Source organism: Hevea brasiliensis, chromosome 9 (assembly GCF_030052815.1).
Source record: "Hevea brasiliensis isolate MT/VB/25A 57/8 chromosome 9, ASM3005281v1, whole genome shotgun sequence".
Lineage (NCBI taxonomy): Eukaryota > Viridiplantae > Streptophyta > Magnoliopsida > Malpighiales > Euphorbiaceae > Hevea > Hevea brasiliensis.
Genome location: NC_079501.1, coordinates 14332223 through 14354727, shown reverse-complemented (window position 1 = coordinate 14354727; position 22505 = coordinate 14332223). Strand labels below are relative to the sequence as shown.

At 32.0% G+C, this 22505-nt stretch overlaps 3 protein-coding genes across 3 annotated transcripts; 2 read left to right on the top strand and 1 right to left on the bottom strand.

The window, feature by feature from the left end:
• Positions 1-385: 385 nt before the first annotated feature.
• LOC110654511 (omega-3 fatty acid desaturase, endoplasmic reticulum-like) lies at positions 386-2666 on the top strand. The gene is made up of 8 exons (XM_021810532.2): positions 386-847; positions 943-1032; positions 1121-1187; positions 1277-1369; positions 1488-1673; positions 1751-1831; positions 1947-2084; positions 2256-2666. The coding sequence occupies exons 1-8, from the start codon at positions 477-479 to the stop codon at positions 2445-2447; spliced, it is 1218 nt and encodes a 405-aa protein (XP_021666224.2). The 5' UTR covers positions 386-476; the 3' UTR covers positions 2448-2666.
• Positions 2667-9592: 6926 nt separating this feature from the next.
• On the top strand, positions 9593-11958 carry LOC110654544 (acyl-lipid omega-3 desaturase (cytochrome b5), endoplasmic reticulum). Its single transcript, XM_021810567.2, has 8 exons — positions 9593-10060; positions 10167-10256; positions 10348-10414; positions 10493-10585; positions 10721-10906; positions 10996-11076; positions 11191-11328; positions 11416-11958. Exons 1-8 carry the CDS (start codon positions 9774-9776, stop codon positions 11605-11607), a joined length of 1134 nt encoding a protein of 377 aa, XP_021666259.2. The 5' UTR covers positions 9593-9773; the 3' UTR covers positions 11608-11958.
• A 4644-nt stretch (positions 11959-16602) lies between these two features.
• On the bottom strand, positions 16603-20034 carry LOC110654543 (zinc finger CCCH domain-containing protein 66). The gene is made up of 2 exons (XM_021810566.2): positions 19747-20034; positions 16603-19198 (listed from the first exon to the last, which is right to left on the bottom strand). Exon 2 carries the CDS (start codon positions 19152-19154, stop codon positions 17049-17051), a length of 2106 nt encoding a protein of 701 aa, XP_021666258.2. The 5' UTR covers positions 19155-19198; positions 19747-20034; the 3' UTR covers positions 16603-17048.
• Positions 20035-22505: the final 2471 nt, after the last annotated feature.

Below are 22505 nucleotides of genomic sequence, written 5' to 3'. Positions count from 1 at the left end.
AAATTTTATTATTAATAAAATTTTATAATATAATTTAAAATTATAAAATATAAAAAATAATATTAAAATAAAATAAAATAAACAATAATTTTGACAACTGCCAGTACTGTTGTATTGTGTTGTCCATTTTGCCTTCTTTAACCGAAAAGATTTGCGAGAATTGAGGGTTTGCACAAAGAATTAGAATTTTTAACTCATTTGGCCATAAAACTAATGAACATTTGATGTAAAGAACGTTGCCCGCATTGCGGTCTATCCTGTGCCTATTTCAGTGTGCGTACAAAAAAAAAAAAAAAAATTTGCGATGCATTCACACTTTTTTTTTTTTAAATATTTATATATAGTTTTACATAGAATATAAAGACCCCCTGAATCGACCAAAATGGAAAAGATTTGGGCAACTGAGAAGAGACTCGTTGTCGCCAAGTGCCGGGAAAATAGCCACTTGGAAATCATGCATCTGACCATTTCTTCTGATGCTCCGTTCCTTCAGATCTCCTCATCATCAATATAGCCTTGGAAGCTGCACGAAACCACTTCAAAGCTTTGGGATTTTTTGTTTTCAAGCAATGAACAACAATCACAATTTCGATGCTGTTGACGCTGGACGTGATTTTGACCCAAGTAATCCACCTCCGTTCAAGATTTCTGAGATACGAGCTGCCATTCCTAAGCACTGCTGGGTCAAGAACCCCTGGAGGTCTCTTAGCTATGTTTTCAGAGACCTTGTCGTAATATTTGCTCTGGCCGCAGCTGCATTCTACTTCAATTCTTGGGCTGTATGGCCGCTCTATTGGGCAGCTGAGGGGACAATGTTCTGGGCTATCTTTGTTCTTGGCCATGACTGGTAACTACTTTTACATTTCTGATAATAAATCTGATTGCTTCTTGCTTGGCAGTTTGCGTTGAACTCTTTTCAACTTCAATTCCTTGGATCTGTAGTGGCCACGGAAGCTTTTCTGATAGCCCCTTGCTAAATAATGTTTCGGGGCATCTCTTGCATTCTTCAATTCTTGTACCTTACCACGGATGGTGGGCTTCCACGCTTTTCCTTTTCTTTTCCTTTATGATTATATTGCTGTTATTAAGCCTTAGCTCTAAGTTCTGCATAATTTTGCAGGAGAATCAGCCACAGGACTCACCATCAGAACCATGGAAATGTGGAGAAGGATGAATCTTGGGTTCCGGCAAGTTTCATAATTTAACATCTATTCATTGCTTGGTTTAAGCAAATACATAATAATTCTCTCTCTCTCTCTCTCTCTCTCTCTCTCAGTTGCCTGAGAATATCTATAGGAATTTAGACTTCAGTACTCGGATTATGAGATACACTGTCCCTCTTCCCATGTTTGCGTACCCTATATATCTGGTAAGACCTTAATTACATGCATAACAACTGTTAGGCAACTACATAATTATAATGGATGGCTTTTAATAGCTATAATTGATAGGCTTAATTTTGCCTTTTTTGCTGGTTTGCATTTCAGTGGACAAGAAGTCCAGGCAAAGAAGGTTCACACTTCAATCCCTACAGCGACTTGTTTGCCCCTCATGAGAGGGGAGCTGTGTTAACTTCAACTATTTGTTGGACTGCGATGGTTCTTCTACTCCTTTATTCATGCTCTGTTTTTGGCTCTGTCCTAGTGCTTAAGCTCTATGGTGTTCCATATATGGTGCGTTCAATTAATGTTTCTGCATTTATTTTGGACATGATGATTTTACATCCTCTGAATAATAATTTATTTTGCAGATATTTATCATGTGGCTGGACTTTGTTACATACTTGCATCACCATGGATATGAGCAGAAGCTTCCCTGGTACCGCAGCAAGGTACTATTTACCTGTCTAATTATCTGAAATGCTGAAACTAACTGTAAGAAAGGGAATTTTGCCAAGGAAAATTTATCAAGGATATGATGATCATCCCCATGAATTTATTTGACAGGAATGGAGCTACTTGCGTGGAGGGCTTACAACAGTTGATCGTGATTATGGATGGTTCAATAACATCCACCATGATATTGGCACACATGTTATACATCATCTCTTTCCTCAAATCCCACACTATCACCTAGTAGAAGCGGTAAAATTGATCTCTTTTCTATTAATCATGGGGAAAAAAAAAAGCTGTGCATATACAAAGCTCCGACCGTGTTGGTGCATGGAACAGTTTCTATACTTCTATTCTTTTCATTGCAGACAAAGGCAGATAAGCCAGCGTACATTTTTTATAGTTTTGTTCTTTGCATTGCAGACAAAAGCAGCTAAGCCAGTGCTTGGAAAGTACTATCGAGAGCCTAAGAAATCGGGGCCATTTCCATTTCACTTATTCAGAAATCTAGTAGCAAGCATTAGAGAAGATCATTACGTGAGCGACATTGGAGACATTGTTTACTATCAGACTGACACTCAGCTGTATAAACTTTCTAAAAGCAAGCTAAACTGATTCTTTGTTTTAGGTCATAGCCACAGTTTAATTTTTTCCTGAACAATGATATTTGAATCCTCTCGTTCCTAACATAAGAAGAAAGGGAATGCCCTCAGTAGAGTAACTGTAGCATATATATATATATGTGTGTGTGTGTGTTCCGGAGAAGTTAATTATGGTGGTATATGAAAACATTTTATAGTTATTTATTGAAAGATTCAAGACCTTTTCCTGCTATCATATACTACGTGATGGACTAGGTTCATGCAAGTATTTTCTCGGTTTGAAGGGATTCTTGGCCTCTTTCTCCAAGAAGAACCTTGATCATCAAACTCCTGGTATGGTCAGAGTGCATCATCATCTTGAGACTATTTTCTTTGAACTGGTTTTCCTTTCAAATCGTAAGAGTTGAACAAGTAGCTGATAATTATGGATTGAAAAACTTTGTGAGAAGCTGGCAGGTTTAGTTGCCGCTTATAATTCAGATTTTAGTGCTTGCTTAATGTTCATGAAGTGGGAATGGTAACGTGAAAAATTGGACTAATTCCCACATAAAGGGGTTTATAAAGTGGTGCAAATTAAATCAAGATAACTTAAAACTATTTTAGTAATAGGGTCCAATTTAGCATTAAGATTAGCATGGTTGATTATCCATACTCTTGTGCCCGTAATCCTCAATAAGGTATGAGAGCAGTGACGCCTAACGACTGGTCTGGTATTTATTTGAGACCGGATAGCATATGATGGGCTAAATCCAAAGAAGACAGACGCGTGAATTGAGCTAAAGATGAGCCGAACTCGGATGGATTCATCAGACTAACCAGAAGGAGCTAGGCCTTGAGGACAAAGTGGAGCCCCATGCAATGCCAAGAGAAATATTATGACCTGAAAATATGATGTGGAATGAATCTGAAGGAAACAAACCCATGAGCTGAGTCAAACATAAGCTAAACTCAAGTAGATTCATTAGACTAGCCCGGAGATTAGACGTTGGGACAGAGTCAATAGGATTAATACATGGAATGGTAATACTTAAACATAATAGATAATTATTATTTAAAAAAAAATATTTTGAACACATGACAAAAAATTAAATATTATGGGACTTGCTTATTTCTATTTATATAGTTTTTATTGACTTGTTTCAAGTAAATCATCTTATATGAAATTATTATTATTATATTATAAGAAAAAAATATAATTTAATACTTATATATTTTTTTTTATGTTTTTTCAATTTAAAAATTAAAAAAAGTTTGACAAATAAAAAATTTATCGCACAGTTAACAAATTAAGGAAAAGGGCAAATGCTATTAAAGTCTCTTATATGGTGTTAATATATCATGTTGATATCAGTGTTACATTTGACATGACATATTAACGTCAACACAATATTATCAAGGTATAATGACATTAATATATCATGTCATATACTATATTAATATCAATATATAACGATAGATATATTGCTAATGTCAGCATGTTATATCAACATAATTAATGATATTAATAATTAAATACCTAAAATGTTAATAGTTAGATGATTCTTTAAGATCTCACATCAATTATAAATAATATGTATATAAGACTTATATTGATTGATATATATTGATAAAATTATTAAAGAGTATATTCTGACATTAAATTATATATATATATTTACCTTTAAAAAAAAAATCAAAGTTTATGAGAAAATAAATCAGAGTATGCGTGAGATACTCATCCCACTTAAGTCGTGTACACGTCCGTGTGAAATGTTGGTCCATCGAAATCTTTAATTTCACGTTGTGAGAGTATGAAAGGACATTGAACTATTGTACTTGCCCAATGTTATATAATTTCTCAAGTCCCCATGCAATGTCAAGTGAAACATAAGTCTATACAATTGCCAAGTGAAACACGCAATAGTGCCTAGTCAACCGATGCTATTCCAGGTGAAACTTGCCAAGTGAAACACGCAACGCCAAGATAACCGCATGCCATGCGATGGGAGTGAAACATGCGGTGTCGAGATGAATGATTATTTTCTTATTAACTATTTCCTTTTATTAATTTATATTTAAATAATTATATATTTTAATTATATGATTATTTGTAATACACACTTATTTAAATATAATTATTTTAATTTTTTATATAATATTATATAATTATTTTTAATGTGTTTTCTGGATTGGCCCATCAAAATAAATAAAAGAATTACTATTGCAACTTAATAGTGTTTAAAATTTTATTTAATTTTTAACTTCAAATTAGAAAAATACAAATATTTTTTCAATCCATTAGAAATGTATATTTCAAATATTTGATTATATATTTAAATTTTTTTCTAATAGATTAACAATATTTTAATTTATTTTACTAGTTATTTATTAATTAATTTAAATTTTATTCATTAAAAAATTTTTAAATTTTTAATTATAATAAATTATATACATAATAAAATTTTGCATATCATTATAGTCACATTGTATTATTTATTTAGCTCCTCTACGATAGCATTCTAGCTCCGCCACTAGACATTAATGACATGTCTATAAGTTAGGTAATGGAGGATTTTTTTTTTTTTTTATCAGAAGGTATTGATTTATAAATGTTAAATTGGCAGTGAGCCAAAGACAAAAAAAATTGCTGCACCACCCTGTTATAAGAAAAATGAGAATCATGAAGAAACTTGGTGACTAGAGCATGGCAGCTAAGAAAAATGAGAATCACGACGAAATTTGGTGGCTAGAGCATGGCTGCTAAATTACAAGTTTTCTTAATATGAGAGAGAGACGTAGAGAAAGACAAGGATAATTATCTAACATTATAAATAACTTATTGAATATCCAGAAGAATTATTAAATTATTAATAATATTGATAATCAGTAAATAATATTTTTCAAGAATAATTAAGTGAAAATTTCTAGTTAGAATAACCGTATTTAGGGGTGTGCAAACAGTCGACTCGATTTTGAATCAAATCGAATTGATAAAATTAAAAATTAAAAATCAATAATTTTAAAAATCAAACCAAATCGATTACTAAGAGAGAATCGAATTGAATCAAATCGATAAATATCAATTCAGTTCGATTTTAAACCGATCAAATCGATTTTTGTAAGATTTTATATTTTCAACATTAAATCTCAATAATAAAAATATAAAAAAAATAAAAATTAAAACTTAAAAATTTTAGAGTTTCCTCTAGAGAGAGATATATATATATATATATATATAATTTTTATTCTGTTCAAATTTTTTATTTTTTATGAAAATAATCAAATCAAACTAATTAATTAAGATTATCAAAATTTATAAATCAAATTGAATTGATTAAATCAAATTGACTCAATTCAATTTAATTTTTAATTTAAATTAAAATCTGCTCACCCTAGCGGCATCTCTATATACTAAACTTTCTAAAACCAAAGGGTCATAAATGAAATTGTATTTTTTCGAATTCTAATCTAAAATTTGCCCCTCTGAATTTTGGACAACAATTAATAACAATTAATATGGCACCTCGTAATGGAGGAATTTTCTGTAAGTGCATTTGACTAACCAAAAATATGTGATACACGTCTTGAACATTTTTATAGGGATGGAGAGAAAAAAAAAAAAAGAAATGTTTTAATTTTTATTATTTTATTAAAAATTTATTCAATATAATCATTATATATTATATTTGAAATTTCTTTTATTAGTGGACATACAAAATTGAAAAGGAATTTCAGATTATTTAGGATTTATTTATCATAATTGTTTTTTTTAGAATTAATATATTTGTTAATATTTAATATTTGATAGTTATTAGGAGTACTTATATTATGATAATGAAAATTAATAATTAATTTGATAAAATATTTTTAGTCGTTGTAGACATGGTAAGTGATTATTAATAATATAATTTATTTTTAAATATATTTATATTATTTTTTAAATAATAACTAAAAAAAATAATATTTAACTATGTATATATACAGAGAGAGAGTTGTAACAAATACAATGTTTTACCATTAAATACAAATATTATAGTTATTTAATTTAATCATTACATATAATATACGTTAGTATTTATTTTTATGACTAAAAATAATTTAATCATAAAAAATTAATTTGAAAAATAATTATTTTGTTGTTAATGGCTGGCACTTTCCTTGCACAACACAAGAGGTGAAAATGGAACAGAATAAGCACTTTTGAAGTAAAAATTTGACAATATATTATATCCAAGGCTAAGAGAAAATGGGGGATACCTATGCTATGCAGTTGCAAGGAAATGAATACCATATTCATATAGAATCAGATTCAGTGGTATATTTCTTGATTTTAAAGACATTACTAATCACCTCATTCATAATATTTTAAGAAGGCTTTTTGGTCAAATAAATTTGATTATTAATTATATCTAAAATTTTTAATTTTAAATAATTTAATTATAACTTTTAAAATTAAAAAATTTTTATCTAAAATTTAAAAATTAATTTGAATATTTTAACTTATTACACATAAATTGGCATGTCATATTTTATATATTTTTTTTTATTTTATTCATCACTCTTTGTCGTTTTCTTTCTATCTCTCCCCTTCTCTTTCCCTCTTCCTCCCTTGTTCTCTCTCTCTAATTCTCCTCATGCTCTCTATTATAATTTCTCGCTTTATCCTCTATCTTTGATGAAAATAAAAAGCAAATCACTGTCTATTTTCTTTTTTAAAATTAAAAGAAAAAATTTTAGAAATAATTTTTTAGGGTTCATTTTCTAGTTGATTATTTATTTGCTTGCTGCTCTTTTGACATGCTTTTCTATTGTTTTTCAAATTTGTTGCAAGCAATATCAATTTGAAAACTTAAAGGATTGAAGTGTAATAAATTTTAAAATTAAGAGACTTCATGATAATAAATTAAAAATAGAAGATGAAAGTGTGAGAATTTTAAAAATTAAGAGATTAAAGTGGAACAAATTCTTAAATGGATGAATTTTACGATAATAAACTAAAGATAAAAGATTGAAGTGTAATAATTTTTAAAATTGAGGGATGGCTGAGAATAATTATTCCTTGTATATGTGTATGATTGTTTAATTTTCTACTTTTTTATTTTAATTATATATTAAAAAAAATAGTGACGAGAGATATTTTTAGTCATACGTATTAAATTAAAGTTTAAAAATTTTATAATAAAAATAAATGATAAAAATGAAATAATTTTAAAAATTAAAATGTAATAAATTCTAAATTAGGAATTTTATAGTAATAAATTAATAAAAAATTAGCAATTAAAAAAAATTGAAGAATGGCTGATACAAATTAGTAAAATTCAACATCAAAATTACAACGAGACGGAGCAAAAGATGACAAATTTATTGTATTTAGCTACACAAGAAGGAGAGAAAAAAGAACTTATATAGCAATTTTTATATTGAAAATTAATGAAAAAATATCAAGTCATTAAAAAATAATAAATTTATATTTCTCTTACCATTTAAAATTGAAATTAGGATAGTGATGAATTAAACTAATATTAAAAATAGTCAGTATTTTTAAGCGAAAAAATAGAGTGGGCAGGCATCTTCTTGTTTAGATTTTCAAGTACAAGTGCATCTGATATTTGGAAAAAGGCAACGTGAAACGTAATTATTAATGAACTCGAAAGCCGAGATCTTGTCCTTGTTGTGACAGTTGTTTGGGCAATGCCTGTGAGAGTGGGTTTGGAGTGGGGCACCAAAACCAAGGTAAAATCTTAATTAAATCTTATTTTATTATTATAAATTTAAAATATAAATTTTATTATATATACTTTGGCACGTGCTTTGCCTTTTTTTAATTTTACTCTTTTTAAATTTGATGGAGGCTCGTTAAATTAAATAATATTTAATTCTTTTATAAGAAAAATAAATAATTTTAAAATAAATAAATAATTCAAATTTAAAATTTTTTTATTCTTCATATTTTAATGTTTGAAAAATAATTTAATTACCCTAATACAAAAGACATAAATATATTAAATTATTAATCTTTATTTGTGTTCATGAATGTGGTTTGCTTTTTTTTTTTTTTTTAAAGCTATTGATTGATGTGATGAGAATTTCTTTTGAAAAAACATGCCATGCTTTGAATCTCTATTATATATGCTTGGAAATAAGAGTACGGATTTTAAAGATTCCGTATTCTTTAAATAAGGGTAAATAAAAATATTATCATTAAAAATATTTTATATTTATAAAAGACCTTTTTAATATTTATTATTAAAAATTAAATTTAATAACATGAATTATATATAAAGTGATTAGATAATTTATTTTAAAATTTAATTATTTTTTATTTTAAACACATAATTTCTTTATGTTCAAGTTAAAAGCCATATTCAAGTAAAATCTTTTAAATAATGGAGACTCTAAAATCAATTGATGCTATAGGAGCAAACAAGTTAATTTTAAAAATAATTTAATAACATTAATAATTTAATTTTTAGTGGAGTAAATATGTGTTGGAGCTGTGGTTTGCTGATGTCAACACATGCCTGACATGACCTGTTGGTCACAGTTGAATATTTGTTATTTTTTTTTAATATTTTGATTTGAGTAACAAAATATCTTTCATTTTGTCTCTAGTTTTGATTTCTAATATTTAAAAAAAAAAAAAAAAAAAAAGAAAAGAGATTAAGAGCTTGATGATCGCAAGGGGGGGAAAAAAAGGCACGTATCTTACAAAGAGAATCTCTATATTTTATAATTATTTGAAAGAAGAATCAATTAAGAGAATGTGATAGTTAAAAAGCACCATTTAATTTTAAAATTTGACTTCGAAAAAGCGCACAAAAATCAAAATCAATTGAAAAACTATAGGTCCCATCAAATCCAACTGCGAATGGGCATCAAGTGCTTTCGGCAAACGCAAGTCCTTTCGGCAAAATCGGCATCTAATTGTGCTGTGCCTTCCCTACGGCGGTCACACGAAATGCTAATGCCATGTGCATTTTACCATTTTCAATTTGACTGAGGAGATGAACAGTTCAAATTCATTTGAGTTTGAATTTATTAATTATTAAATTAAATATTTATATATAAATTTATAAATTTTTTATATATTTTAATTAATTATACATATATTTAAATATAAATATTTAATTTAATCCTCATTAAACTGATTAGCTGGAGTTTGCATTAATGCAGTATTAATTTTCCATGCTTTTTCACCTAGGCTTGCAGTTCAGACTTTGGAGTGGTGTTGCGTTCCTTTATAAATCTCGGTGCCTGCCCTGCTTTTCTTTCTTAGATCGCTCCTGTCTACATCTACCCCCGGTCCGTTTCCTAAGGCTATACCATTAACCTATCAATCTTTGTCTTCCACTCCAAGCTAATGAACGACAAAGATATCGTAAATGGTGTGCATCGCATTAATCGAGATGACGATTTTGACCCTGCTAATCCCCCTCCTTTCAAGATTGGTGAGATCCGAGCTGCCATTCCTAAGCATTGCTGGGTTAAGAATCCATGGAGGTCTCTCAGCTATGTTTTCAGGGACGTTGTTGTCATTTTGGCTCTTGCCGCAACTGCACTCTACTTCAATTCTTGGGCTGTATGGCCGCTCTACTGGGCTGCTCAGGGGACAATGTTCTGGGCTATCTTTGTTCTTGGCCATGACTGGTAACTACTTTTACATTTTTCTGATTATAAATCTGATTGCTTCTTGCTTGGCAATTTGCATTGAACTCTTTTCAACTTCAATTATTGTCTTGTTTTGGATCTGTAGTGGCCATGGAAGCTTTTCTGATATTCCGTTGCTAAATAATGTGGTGGGCCATCTCTTGCATTCCTCAATTCTTGTACCTTACCATGGATGGTGAGCTTCCACGCGTTTCCTTTTTTTTTTTTTTTTTATGATTATCTTGCTGTTATTCAGCCTTTGCTCTAAATTCTGCGTAATTTTGCAGGAGAATCAGCCACAGGACTCACCATCAGAATCATGGCAATGTGGAGAAGGATGAATCTTGGGTTCCGGCAAGTTTCATGATTTAACATCTATTCATTGCTTGGTTTAACCAAATATATAGAGACTAATCTCTCTCTTTCTTTCAGTTGCCTGAGAAGATCTATAAGAATTTAGATTTAAGTACTCGGATTATGAGATACACTGTGCCTCTCCCCATGTTAGCATACCCTATATATCTGGTAAAACCTTAATTACATATTAAGTTCGTTAAATGCAAATGTTATCTACATAAATATGATGAATAGATAGATAGCTTGGAATAGCTTTAATTGAAAGGCTGAATTTTGTTATTTTGCTGCTGGACTGCGTTACAGTGGACAGGAAGTCCAGGCAAAGAAGGTTCACACTTTAATCCCTCCAATAATTTGTTTGCCCCTGGAGAGAGGAAAGCGGTGTTAACTTCAACCGTGTGTTGGACAATAATGGTTATCATTCTACTTTATTCAAGCTTTATTTTTGGCCTTTTCCAAGTGCTTAAGCTATACGGGGTTCCATATTTGGTGAGTTCAATTAATGTTTCCCTGCATCTACTTTGAACATGTTGATTGTTCATCCCCTGAATATATAGATTTAATGTTACTTATTGCAGATTTTTGTCATGTGGCTGGACTTTGTTACATACCTTCATCACCATGGATATGAGCAGAAACTTCCATGGTACCGTGGCAAGGTACTAATCTTACCGGTCCTAAGAATCTGAAACGCATAATTCTAAGAAAGGGAATTCTGCCAAGTTCATGTAATCATGGTCTTTTTTTTCATCACCAGTGTATTTCTTTGACAGGAATGGAGTTATTTGCGTGGAGGGCTTACAACTGTTGATCGTGATTATGGATGGATCAACAATATCCACCACGATATTGGCACACATGTTATACATCATCTCTTTCCTCAAATCCCACACTATCATTTAGTAGAAGCGGTAATCAAACTTTCTCCATTAATTGTATGCAAGAAAGAAAAAAAAAATGGGGAGCACAGATTTATGGTTTAATTCTTTGCAATGCAGACAAAGGCAGCTAAGCCAGTGCTTGGGAAGTACTATCGAGAACCTAAGAGATCTGGGCCATTCCCATTTCACTTGCTCAGAAATCTAGTAAACAGCTTGAGAGAAGATCACTATGTGAGTGACGTTGGAGAGGTTGTCTACTATCAGACTGATCCTAATTTGTACAAATCTACTAAAAGCAAGTTAAACTGATTCTTTGTTTTAGAGCATAGCCAGAACAAGGAGAATACAGTTCGCCCAAGCCATAACTATCAGACACTTCAATGAAATTAGGCCTAAACAATGGTCTTGTCATTGGAAGATTTGATCTTACGACTTCTTTTTGTTTTTTTCTTTTTTTTTTTAGAGGTTGGTTCAGACTTATGATTTGTTTTATTTCCTAAACAACTGGCTCCTCTTCTCTAAGGAGAAAATAGATGCCCTCATAGGATGCTTTTAGGATGTTTTGGAGGAATTTACAAAGCTATGAAGTTTGGTAATAATGTATGGTTATTTATTAAAAGATGCCCTCAGTCTTTTTCCTGCCAAAATTGGCATTATGCATCTTTTGCTCTGATGGAATCCGAAATTGTAAACTTTCCAGGACAGAAATTCTGCTCCAACAATTGCTTTGTGCAGGTATAGCACATGATCAACTTGCACGCCACATGCCAGCCCCTTCATGCCCTTCCATTCCAGGTCATGTGCCTGAGTTTCTTTTATTCGAGGGAAGGGGGTGGGAGATTTAAGGTTTAAACTCGTAAGATTATATATTACATTGCAAGGCAAATGCTTTATCACTTGGACTTGTTACAAGCATCTAGCACAAAGAGAACACCAAGAACATTAATGATGACTATTCGCTTGGAAGTCCATTTAAAGAAAAAAAAAATGGAAAAGGAAAATGCTTACTAGTTGAGGAATGGAATATCAATATAGGAGAGCAAGCAATAGCTTTTAGTACTACCAGTAGTTAGGGGTGGCCACGGGTTGGTTCCAAGTTTAGGGGAATCAAGCTTTAATATTTTTTTTTTAATAAAAAGAATTTAATTTTAAATTGAATCAGAATTAGACTCTAATTTAGTTCAAAATCAATTTTAATAAAATGAATTTGATCCATTTTGACGTGCTTGGCCAGTACTAACATTTGGTTCTAAATTTGGTTTTGCAGTTTAAAAAGTAAAAAAATCTTTTAGAAGAAAAGAAAAAAAAAAATTAAAAGTTCAATTCTCCTGTTTCATAAAAAAGAAAAAAGGAGAAAGTAAAAAAAAAAATTAAGGATTTGTGTGTAAAATATTAAAGAGCATTTTAAACCATTTTATTTTTTGTTCAAATTCCACAAAAAAGAGTTGAAAACAATGTTAAGTTTTTATTTTCCCTCTATACATTTTTTTCCCTCCAATAATTTTTTTTTAATAATAATTTTTTATCCTCACTTTTCTTTCCATCAAAATATAAAAAATAAATAAATCACTTCATTTCATTTTATTTTCTTTTCTAATGAAAAAAATTTATAATTACTTTTATATAGAGATTTTAATTTCTTTTGTTTTTTCCTCAATTTTCTTTTCTACAAAACAATCTCTAGCTGTCTTTACATGTACAAATATGCGACATGATAATTGTAGAAAGAAAATATGGCGAAGGAAAAGTGAGTAAAATTATAATGAGAGTAAAATCCCTATAAAAAAATATTATTTTTTTTACAAATATTTTTCTATAAAAAAATAAAAAAAATTATTTTTTTATGTGTTAAAGGAAAGAAAAGTAGAAAAAAATTATTACATTTTTATTATTATAGATTGAATAAATAAAATTATATTAAAAAATAACTATTAAAGGAAAAAAAAAAGTAAAATTAATGTTATTTTTCACTTCTCATAAATCCTCTTCAACTCTTTACAAAGCTGGCTAACATTTCCCAAATTTGTGGAGCCCATTGCATTGTGAGAGGAACAGACATTGGGCAACTTAGGCCTACTGAAATTCTATTGAAGGGCTATGATTATTAGGCCGAACTGACACTCTTTTCCAGTTCAGAATTCAGTGTTATAATGGAGTCTGACAGATATGTAAAACAAAGCCCAAATTCTAAACATTCTCTCTTATCCTTGGATTTTTTTTTGGACGGATTTTGGTTGTGCTAATCTGAGCGACACATCAAAGTTGCATAAATTGACTTGTCAGCGCGTGGAGAAACATATAATTCTCTGTCAACTTGGCCGCAATTCAAATACAGAGTACCCATTCTTCCTTTATTAGAGATTTCTTTTTTTAAATTAAAAAATCAAAATAAAAATAAGAAAAACAAGAAGAAGAATTATGAGCATCAAGAATTAAGGAGGATTGATCCATCAAAAGAAGATGACCTCCTGCAAATATCATCTTCACTAGTTGCTACACCATAAACGCATGCTTTGCAACTGTGCACCTAGTTGTCACTTTGCGTTGGAGCCTATAGGAGGGGCCCTTCTAAGGCACGAGATAGAGGGAGAGGGGTCTTTGAGTTGCAAAACAGAGGGAATGGGGGTTTGCTTCGCAAGACAAAGGGAAAAAGGGATAAGGGATTGAGAGGACACTGATACAAAAAATGGACAACGGGCATGAGGAGTGCAAGTGTGAGCTTCTGTGAAGGTAAGGGTTCCTCCACTATCACTCCCTCTCTTGATGCAAATATGTGCACCTCAAAAAGTGCCATTGCAAGTTGCCTTGCATGCATTCTGCGTCGACTTCTCTGCCCTCGCAGCCTCCCTACCCACCCATCTGATCAAATGAAAGACACCACCTCAATACGTTCTCACATTAAGCAACAACACTTCATTAACTCTAATGCTACACTTGATTCTGCATCTACTGCTCCAGGGATTGTGGCTAGGCTAATGGGTTTGGAATCTTTTCCGGACACTATGCACGTGAGTGCCTGTTCATTATCAAGGACTCAAGGAGTCCATCTATGAATAAAGTAAATTGGTATGTCATATATGCCTGCTCAAGAAATTGGCAAAATTGAAGTTTACTCTGCCTTTGTGAGAAAACAAATGCTGCCTCTGCCTTACGAGAAACGAAATAATCAAATTGGATAAATGACGAGGACTTTCCACATGAAGCAAAATTAAAATGGAAAAGAATAAAATAAATTGGTATACTTTGAAGAATGAAGAACACGAGGAGTGCCGCTCAGATGATTCGAGCCCTGTTTTTGTTCTTGATTTCAATCAATTCATGATTGATCCTGAAGTTCCTTTATCAGGGTTTTCTTCTTAACTATAGTTCAAAATTATACACATGTAACAGCGAGGTCCATTTGTTTAAATGGTTACTTATTCGTTTCAGAGGAAGATGCAAAGTCTATGTCAAGAAGGAAATTATTATCAAGACTTATGATTACGATCACTTTATGTGAGCACAATGAGGATAATAATTTCATCGGAGATGATCATCCAAATTCAAAGAAAAGGGAAGAAACATGTCGAGGATTGAGGAAGAAAGTTTGGCATGCTCAACATTACATGAACAAGTGGGGTGAAATTTGCAGGCTGGCCGAAGCTCAACCGTTTGAGTTAAAAATCGACACAAGAAAAGATTTGGAAATCCAAAGATGTTCAACACATTAGTGCAGATTTTGGGTCGCAAATTTTGGATCAGTTGTTAGAAGAGCCCTTAGCTCAACTTTGCTCGCCACAAAAAAATTTGAACTCGTAAGAAGATGACTTTTGTAAATTCTAGCATCATAACAAACTCTAATTGTTATTATTATTATTATTATTATTATTATTATTATTATTTTTATTTCACTCTAACTCGAAAATAACTGATCTAATATTATCGAATTAAAACTCACTAACTTTTTTTTTTCCCCTAAAAGAGCACCACATAATGTTACCATTATAGTCTTAATTTGAAATCATATGCAATTATTTATAATCAAAACTTGTACTGTAAAATGAGACTCAAAAATTGGTCAAGTAAAATTATGGAATCCTATTACTAGGTACGTTGTAAAGGCCACCGATCCCACAGGCCACAGCATTGCCTGTTACCTTGCCTCTTGCCCTTTACTTTCAACTGTCTATTTAATAACAATGACTTGCTTTAACAGCTAATGTTTCCCAAAACTCTATACATATATATATATATATATATATATATATATATATATATATATATATATATATATATATATATATATATATTTAAATGCTTGGTTTGGTCCATTTCAAGCTGAATTTAATATACTTAAACTATCTAGTTGTGGTTAAGTTAATATTTGAACAATCAGCAGACAAAGAAGAATGTTTTGTTTCTTGCAATAAAATAGTCCAGAATCCAATAAAAGTAAGCAGGCATCATCAACCGTATAAAATATTCTCAGTGATTCAGTTCAGGCAAAGCCGGCCGCCTCAGACCGAAGTCCCAATATGGTGTAGAAAATCTTCTTCTTCTTCTTCTTCTTCTTTTTGCTACCCGCATCAGCAAGAGACAGCTAAAGGATTCTTTTTCTTTAGTTTAGTGCTCACACCACTACTAAGAAAGTTGGATCAAAAGATGCATGATAAGATATGCTTGCAGGATGGCCTTTTTCTCAGTGCTCAACAATCTCCCGCATTTGAGAATCATGGAGGAGGAGCCAATGAGCCTTCTCCTTTTGAATGCGGAAAGTAATATGCAGAATTCTAAAAGGTCGTAAGTGGACGAAATTGACAAAGCATAAAAAGAAAGCAAGCAAAGAAAAGAAAAAAAAAAATAAAGGTATTGGAAGCTGGCATCTGTTTGATATAGAGAGCTGGATGCCAAATTGCTAATGTCTACGTTCATTCTTTACCAGCCATTGGACTCCACATACAGAGTTTGATCCAAAGTACTTATACCTACATCCAGTTGCACTGTTTTTCCAGCTTTAGAATGCTGTTAAGATAGACTAGGCCAAGGGCAAATTCAGAATCGAACTCACTCAAAATCAAATCGACTAAAATTAACTTTGAGTTGGATTAAAATAAACCGGTTCAGTTCTAAATCAAAATTTATATTTTTATCAATCGAGGAGACAATGCAACTGATTTTCAGTACCCCTGAACTTTTAACTGAAACTCGTTTGATCGGTCTAGTGGCCAGGGCTATGTTAACGTTCCAGGACAAACAAAATGAGGTGGCGACATGAAAGCAATTTTAGCCTTTTCTAAACAGAAACCAGACAAGCATAATTAGATGTACTGAAATTTGAAACATATTTATTCGCTAATTAATGCAACAGCTTTTTTTTAGCAGATGTGATGGATACAAACCTACAAAGTAAATGTGATCCAACAAATAGGCCACCTAGTAAAGTAAAATTAGGTACTTTGCACTAACCAACCAGCCCTTCTCTCATCAGCACAAGAACATGCTTCAGAAGAATATATCAACTCCAGTGACGACAGAACCAAGTTAACTAGAAAAAGAAACTATCATTCATCATTAACTAACAACACGATGAGCAGATATCCATCATCCTGCCCAACTTCTTTGTTTTCTCCCCGGACCTTTTTCCTTTTTTTATTTCCTTTCTTCAATTTCTTTCCTCCTAGATATATGTTGGAACTAGTAAATATTCAAAAAATGGAAAAAATAATAACTAGTTAAAATGTTTTAGGAGCCAACTGTAGGCTACTGTTGTTTTAAGCCACCATCTGCTCCTGCTCAATGTACAATTGCTCCACCCATGCTGGAAGCATTTCTGAACCTCCAGTATTAAGATGGCATTGTTGCTGCTGTTCCTCAAAACCCAAGTGCCCAGAATTCAAGGGAGGGTTATCCTTTACCAAGGACTGAACCCACGACACATCTGGCTCATCAAGAGCTGCAGGCATTGATACCGCACCTGCTGCCAAACTGCTGCCATTGCTTCGAATGCCAAAAGAAGCAGACTTGCGCAGTTTATTAAGCTCTTCTCCTTGAATACCCCATTCCAATTTGCCATCGGGGGAACCCCAATATGATAGATTAGAAGGCATTATAGTTGGTGAAGAAGTTGGTGAAGAAAAACCAGTATGACGGTTCACAGCATTTCGTTCAATGAAACTCTGGCTCCGCTTTGCAAAGGCAGCAGACCTTGAATTCAAAACTGCTGCTGCCGCTACCCCAGACGGATCAAATCCAAAAGATGATGTCCTCACAGGAGAAGATGAGAAGTTGGTAGGGTAGCTTGAGCGGAGCTTCTGGTTTATGTTCTGGCACATCTGAATCCCTGTTTGAGACTGTAACTGGGATACAGTGGAATCCACTGTGAGTCCCTGCAATTGAGGCAAAATTGTAGGATCATGAGATCCAAAAATATCTTCAAGGTTAGTTGGCTTCACTCCTCCAAGCCTATTCAACTCCAAAGTTCGATCACCTGAGACAGCAAAAGCTGAAGCAGTGGACAAATCATTATTCCAACCGGAAGGTGACGAGAAACCAATCTCATTGACCAATTGTTGTTGCCGGCGATGGTGACTGTCAAGCCCAAGCAACTCCATGTCTACATCCATATCTCTAGCACTCAGAGCAGATTTCAACCTGCTACTAGGAAGCTGCAAGATAGGGGGTACAACACTAGTCTGGTTGGGCCATCCAACCATAGGAGATGAGGACCCAGAGGGAGTCATGGAAGTAGGTGGTATCAAGACAGGTGGAGAACCAAGGGCAAGTGGACTGACAGAACCCATGTCCAGTGCTGAACCATTGGCTGAGAAGGATCTTGGTGAAGGCACAGCCGAACCTGTTGAGGCATACAAGGGGCGAAGCTCTTCAGGCTTGTGAGCAAAGAAACAAACCCTTCTTGTGCAATTTGTCTCATCTTTGCAAAGACGTGTTCGATATTGAGCAGGGTGAAGCCAGCACTCAAAAATACCATGTGCATATTCACAAGCATCACCCTGCCTGCATGACCCCTTTCGAAACTCAGGGCATGGGACACAGCTATAATGGTATTTCCTTGGATCTCGCCGCCTTGCATTCTCTCCAGGGTGAACAAATGGGCACTCTGTCCAATCATGGGAATATGCCCTTGAGCAAGGCTTCACCTTAAATGTATACATTCTAAATTCATCAGTACCAAATATACCATTCTTGATATCAGGAAGAGTGAGATCAACAGGATATTCCTTCTTCTCAGTCCCATCTTTAGATAATAATGGTGTTAAAACTTCCTGCTGTTCTTGCCCATCTATTTCATCAGGATTCAGATCAGCCAAAACACAAGATTCATCTCTAGTATAACCACCCTTTAGCACAAGCTCTAGTGCCTTTCTCCTCAAATTAAAACCAGAATTAACAACTGGAACAAGCAAATCAATAGCATGATTTCCATTGGCATCAACAGCATTATGATCAGCAGAGGCAGCAAGCAAGAGCTTGACAACCTCAAGAGAAGATGCAGAGCCACCTGCAACAGCACAGTGAAGGGCTGTGGCCCCATCAGACCCACAACACCTATTAACATCAACACGGCCCATTTCCAAGATATAATTCAAGACATCTTTGCTTCCAAGTAAGGCAGCAATCATGAGGGGTGTCCTCTCCTCAAACCCCATGTTTTTTGAGCCAATTCTTCTCCCATACCATAAGCCTGGCTCATCAACGTCACGGCCTCCTTCAATTTCTCTCTTAAACCCAATCAGATCATTCGAGGCAGAGAATTCGAGCAAAACAGAGAGATTACAGCAATACCCATCTTGCTTTTGAAATTTATTCTCCATGATGAAACCAGTATAAGTCGGTTTCCTCTCTGACCCACTGCACATGGAAAAAGTTCTCTCTTCTCAGGCCTTGTTCGAACTCCCCTTTTCTACAAGATTGTAACAAAGAACATCAAAAACACACTTTCAATTTCAAACATTTAAAAAGGTAAAAACACACATGGGATTGTTAAACACAAATAAATTTTGAGAGGAAAAGAAATCAAAAGGCCGATATCTCAACTTGAAGTAGTTGTAATAAAACTACCATAAAATTGTTAAAATCATTTAACTTGCAGAAGAATTCTGAGCCTTTAAACAAGCAAACAAGAACCACAAATAAGAATTTGCAGAACTAAAATAAATATATTAAACAAAAATCAGTTACAATGATAAAAAACATAACTGCGCCATTTAGCCCACCCTGTATCTGGTTCCTGAGGATAAAATTAACATTAAAAAGCAAAAAAAAATTTTGTATCTCACAGTTCAAGTTTCCACTTTCCACAAATATCAAGCCAAGAACTAAAACCGACAGCTCAAGTTCTCTTTTTACCTACTTTTTAAAACCAACCTAACAGTAACAGAACATCATCACCGAAACGAACCCAATAACAATAAATTCCAGCAAACATTGAAAAGATCAGAAAGAACATACCTTTCTTAAATGCAAAAAAGAGAGCACCAGGGAAAAGCTAAACCCAGAACTAGTCTGTTCTAGCTTATTAAATTCTTGAGTTATACCCTTCGCTTTTTACTACACAGAACCAGAACCAAAGAGGGAGTGAGAGAAAGGCCCTCGGCTTCTCTTTTAATGGTTTTGTTTTCTAATGTTTTGGTGGGGGTGTCAGAAGACGACCTTATGGAACTACTTCTATGGCTCCTCCTATGGAGTCCTTTCCTTTACCTTTTTTTAATTTTTTATTTATTTTTTTACATTTTATACTTTCCATCGAAAAAAAAAAAGAGGAGGAATGCAAATATGGAACCAAAACCCAAATGCAGATGAAATGCAAATGCAAATTGAAATGAAGGATACGGGCCCACTATGTTCTTAATATCCAGCCGCCATCGAGTAATGAGACGCCACGTTTTGATCTTCCTGTAGAAACGGCCTCACCAAAGACGACTGTATCGTACCGAGATTCCGGATTATCACGCTTTACGCGTTTTTGGCATCTGGTGGCTGACATGGACGTAGCTGCACAGTCTTCGTATGCCAGGTTTTATATATATATATATATATATATATATAAATAATTTATCTTATTGGTCCCTGAATTTTGCTATTCTCACAGCCTGTCTTTGAATGTAAAGAACCATTTTATTTTAAAGGCAAAAGAAATAATGTTTGTCTAGTATTATTGGTGAAATTATCCTTAACAAGAAAAATATTTTTTAATTTTTTCTTGAAACATCTTTTAAAATATGTTATTTAGAAATATTAATTAAAATTAAATATATTTTATTTTAATTATAAAAATTCTGAAATAATTTTTTTAAATTGCTTTTCAATCATATTTAGAGTCTATTTTATATTATTATTAGAGATGGAGGTATTGTTAAAAAATATATATTTGAAATAATATTTTTTTTAAATTACTTTTTTAATATTATTTGAATTTCATAGTCTGTTTTGTATTATTATTATAAATATTATTAAAAAAATATATTTTTAAATATATTAATTAAAGAGTATTAAAAATTAATTTTAAGTTAAATTTACATATTTTAGTGATAAAATTTTAAAATAAATAAATAATTTTTAAATAATATTTATAGTTTTTCTTTTTTAAAAAATATTTATAGTCTACTTTATATTATTATTAAAAATTTTGTTAAGAAAAGTACCTGCAAATTAAAAGATATTAAAATTAGTTCAAAATTAAATTTAATATATTTTAATTGTAAAAACTGTAAAACAACTAAGTAATTTTTTTAAAACTAATTGTTAACAAAATCCAAAATAATGTTAAAAAAAAAAAATTTAACCTTTCAACTTCAACCTCAAAATAGAATCTTAAATTTTATTTGATGTTACTGCTGATATTGAAGTTAAAAAAAATATAATTTTAAGTATATTAATTAAAGAATATTAAAGATTAATTTAAAATTAATCTAATATATTTTAATTATTAAAACTTTAAATAATAGCTTTTTTTAATTATTTTTTATTTAAAATAATCTCTTTTACTTTTTCAAAAAGAGCATTATTTATAAAGTATATATATAATTTTTTTTAACTTTATAATCTTAACTCTAAAAAAATACAAATTTTATTGGGCTGTTTTTTGTTGTAAAGAGAAAGTGGTGTCGTCGTAAAATCGGTAAGTTGGACATTGTTGCGCAACGACAATGCACGCTTCGCAACCATCGACGAATAGGAGCGTTTGATGGTTTCTGGAAAGCTCTGTTTTTGAATAATTCTTTTTCTTTTTGCTACTTTTATGCTTTGTTTAGATAAAGGGAAGTGGGGAGGAAAAAAAAAAATTATCTTCATTCTCTTATTTAGATATTAAATAAAAAAAATAAAAAAAAAATAAAAAAAATAGAGAAGTAAAGACAAAGAATTAAAAGTCAAGTTAAATTAATTTAAATTATTTTAGTGAAAATAATTTTAAATTTAACAAAACCTTGCTAACAATCTCAAACGCTCTTTTAAGTCAGAGAAAAATTCATATGATATCAAAGCATAAACCAAATAACAAAACCAAAATAACTTGCACACAGTCTTTTATCAGAGGACTGTACATACTGACATTCACTTCCACATTGTGAGGACCAAGTCCAGAAAGGGTTCATATCTCCTCAAACATGCAATCACATACAGGGCTACTACGAGTTGCTCAAGTGAGCTACCAGTGATAGTTACTGAGTTGGAATTGGTTATTATTGTAACTTATTTGGTAGTTACTGAGCTAGCAGTTAGCTTGTTTTAGTAGTAGTAAACTTTTGTTGACCTTACTAATTACGTATCACATGTACTGAGAGTATTAATACTTTTGTAACTTTATTTTATATCAGATCAATGATCAGGAGAATCATTTATTCTCTCATTTTTTTCAAATCTAAACAAAGACTCTAGTGACATTCTTTTTACACTTGATTCTTATTGGAGATTAGTCGGTAGGTTGGTGTACATTAATAAATTAGACCAAGAATTAGTCATGCTATGCAATATCTGAGTCGATTCATGACATTGTCTCGTATGCATAATTGGGATGCAACCCCATATGTCTTAAGTTATTTGAAGGCTTCTCCATTAAGAGGCTTGTATTTTTCTTGTCAGTAATGATTTTAAACTCATGGCTGGTTTTCATTTTTTTTGTTCAATTTGAATTTGATGGCTATGCCACCTGATTTAATTTGAGGGGAGGATGTAGAGTGAGTTGTAGCCATTGCAAGTTGTTGAAGTGA

What these genes read in the sequence shown, in the direction of transcription:
- LOC110654511 (XM_021810532.2), top strand. Translation starts at nt 477, where the DNA reads ATGCTCCGTTCCTTCAGATCTCCTCATCATCAATATAGCCTTGGAAGC. An exon ending in CTTGTACCTTACCACGGATG is followed by an intron (nt 1,033 to 1,120) that starts GTGGGCTTCCAC and finishes ATAATTTTGCAG; the next exon opens with GAGAATCAGCCACAGGACTC. An exon ending in ACTATCACCTAGTAGAAGCG is followed by an intron (nt 2,085 to 2,255) that starts GTAAAATTGATC and finishes TTTGCATTGCAG; the next exon opens with ACAAAAGCAGCTAAGCCAGT.
- LOC110654543 (XM_021810566.2), bottom strand. Translation starts at nt 19,154, where the DNA reads ATGTGCAGTGGGTCAGAGAGGAAACCGACTTATACTGGTTTCATCATG.
- LOC110654544 (XM_021810567.2), top strand. Translation starts at nt 9,774, where the DNA reads ATGAACGACAAAGATATCGTAAATGGTGTGCATCGCATTAATCGAGAT. An exon ending in AGGATGAATCTTGGGTTCCG is followed by an intron (nt 10,415 to 10,492) that starts GCAAGTTTCATG and finishes TCTTTCTTTCAG; the next exon opens with TTGCCTGAGAAGATCTATAA. An exon ending in TTCCATGGTACCGTGGCAAG is followed by an intron (nt 11,077 to 11,190) that starts GTACTAATCTTA and finishes TTTCTTTGACAG; the next exon opens with GAATGGAGTTATTTGCGTGG.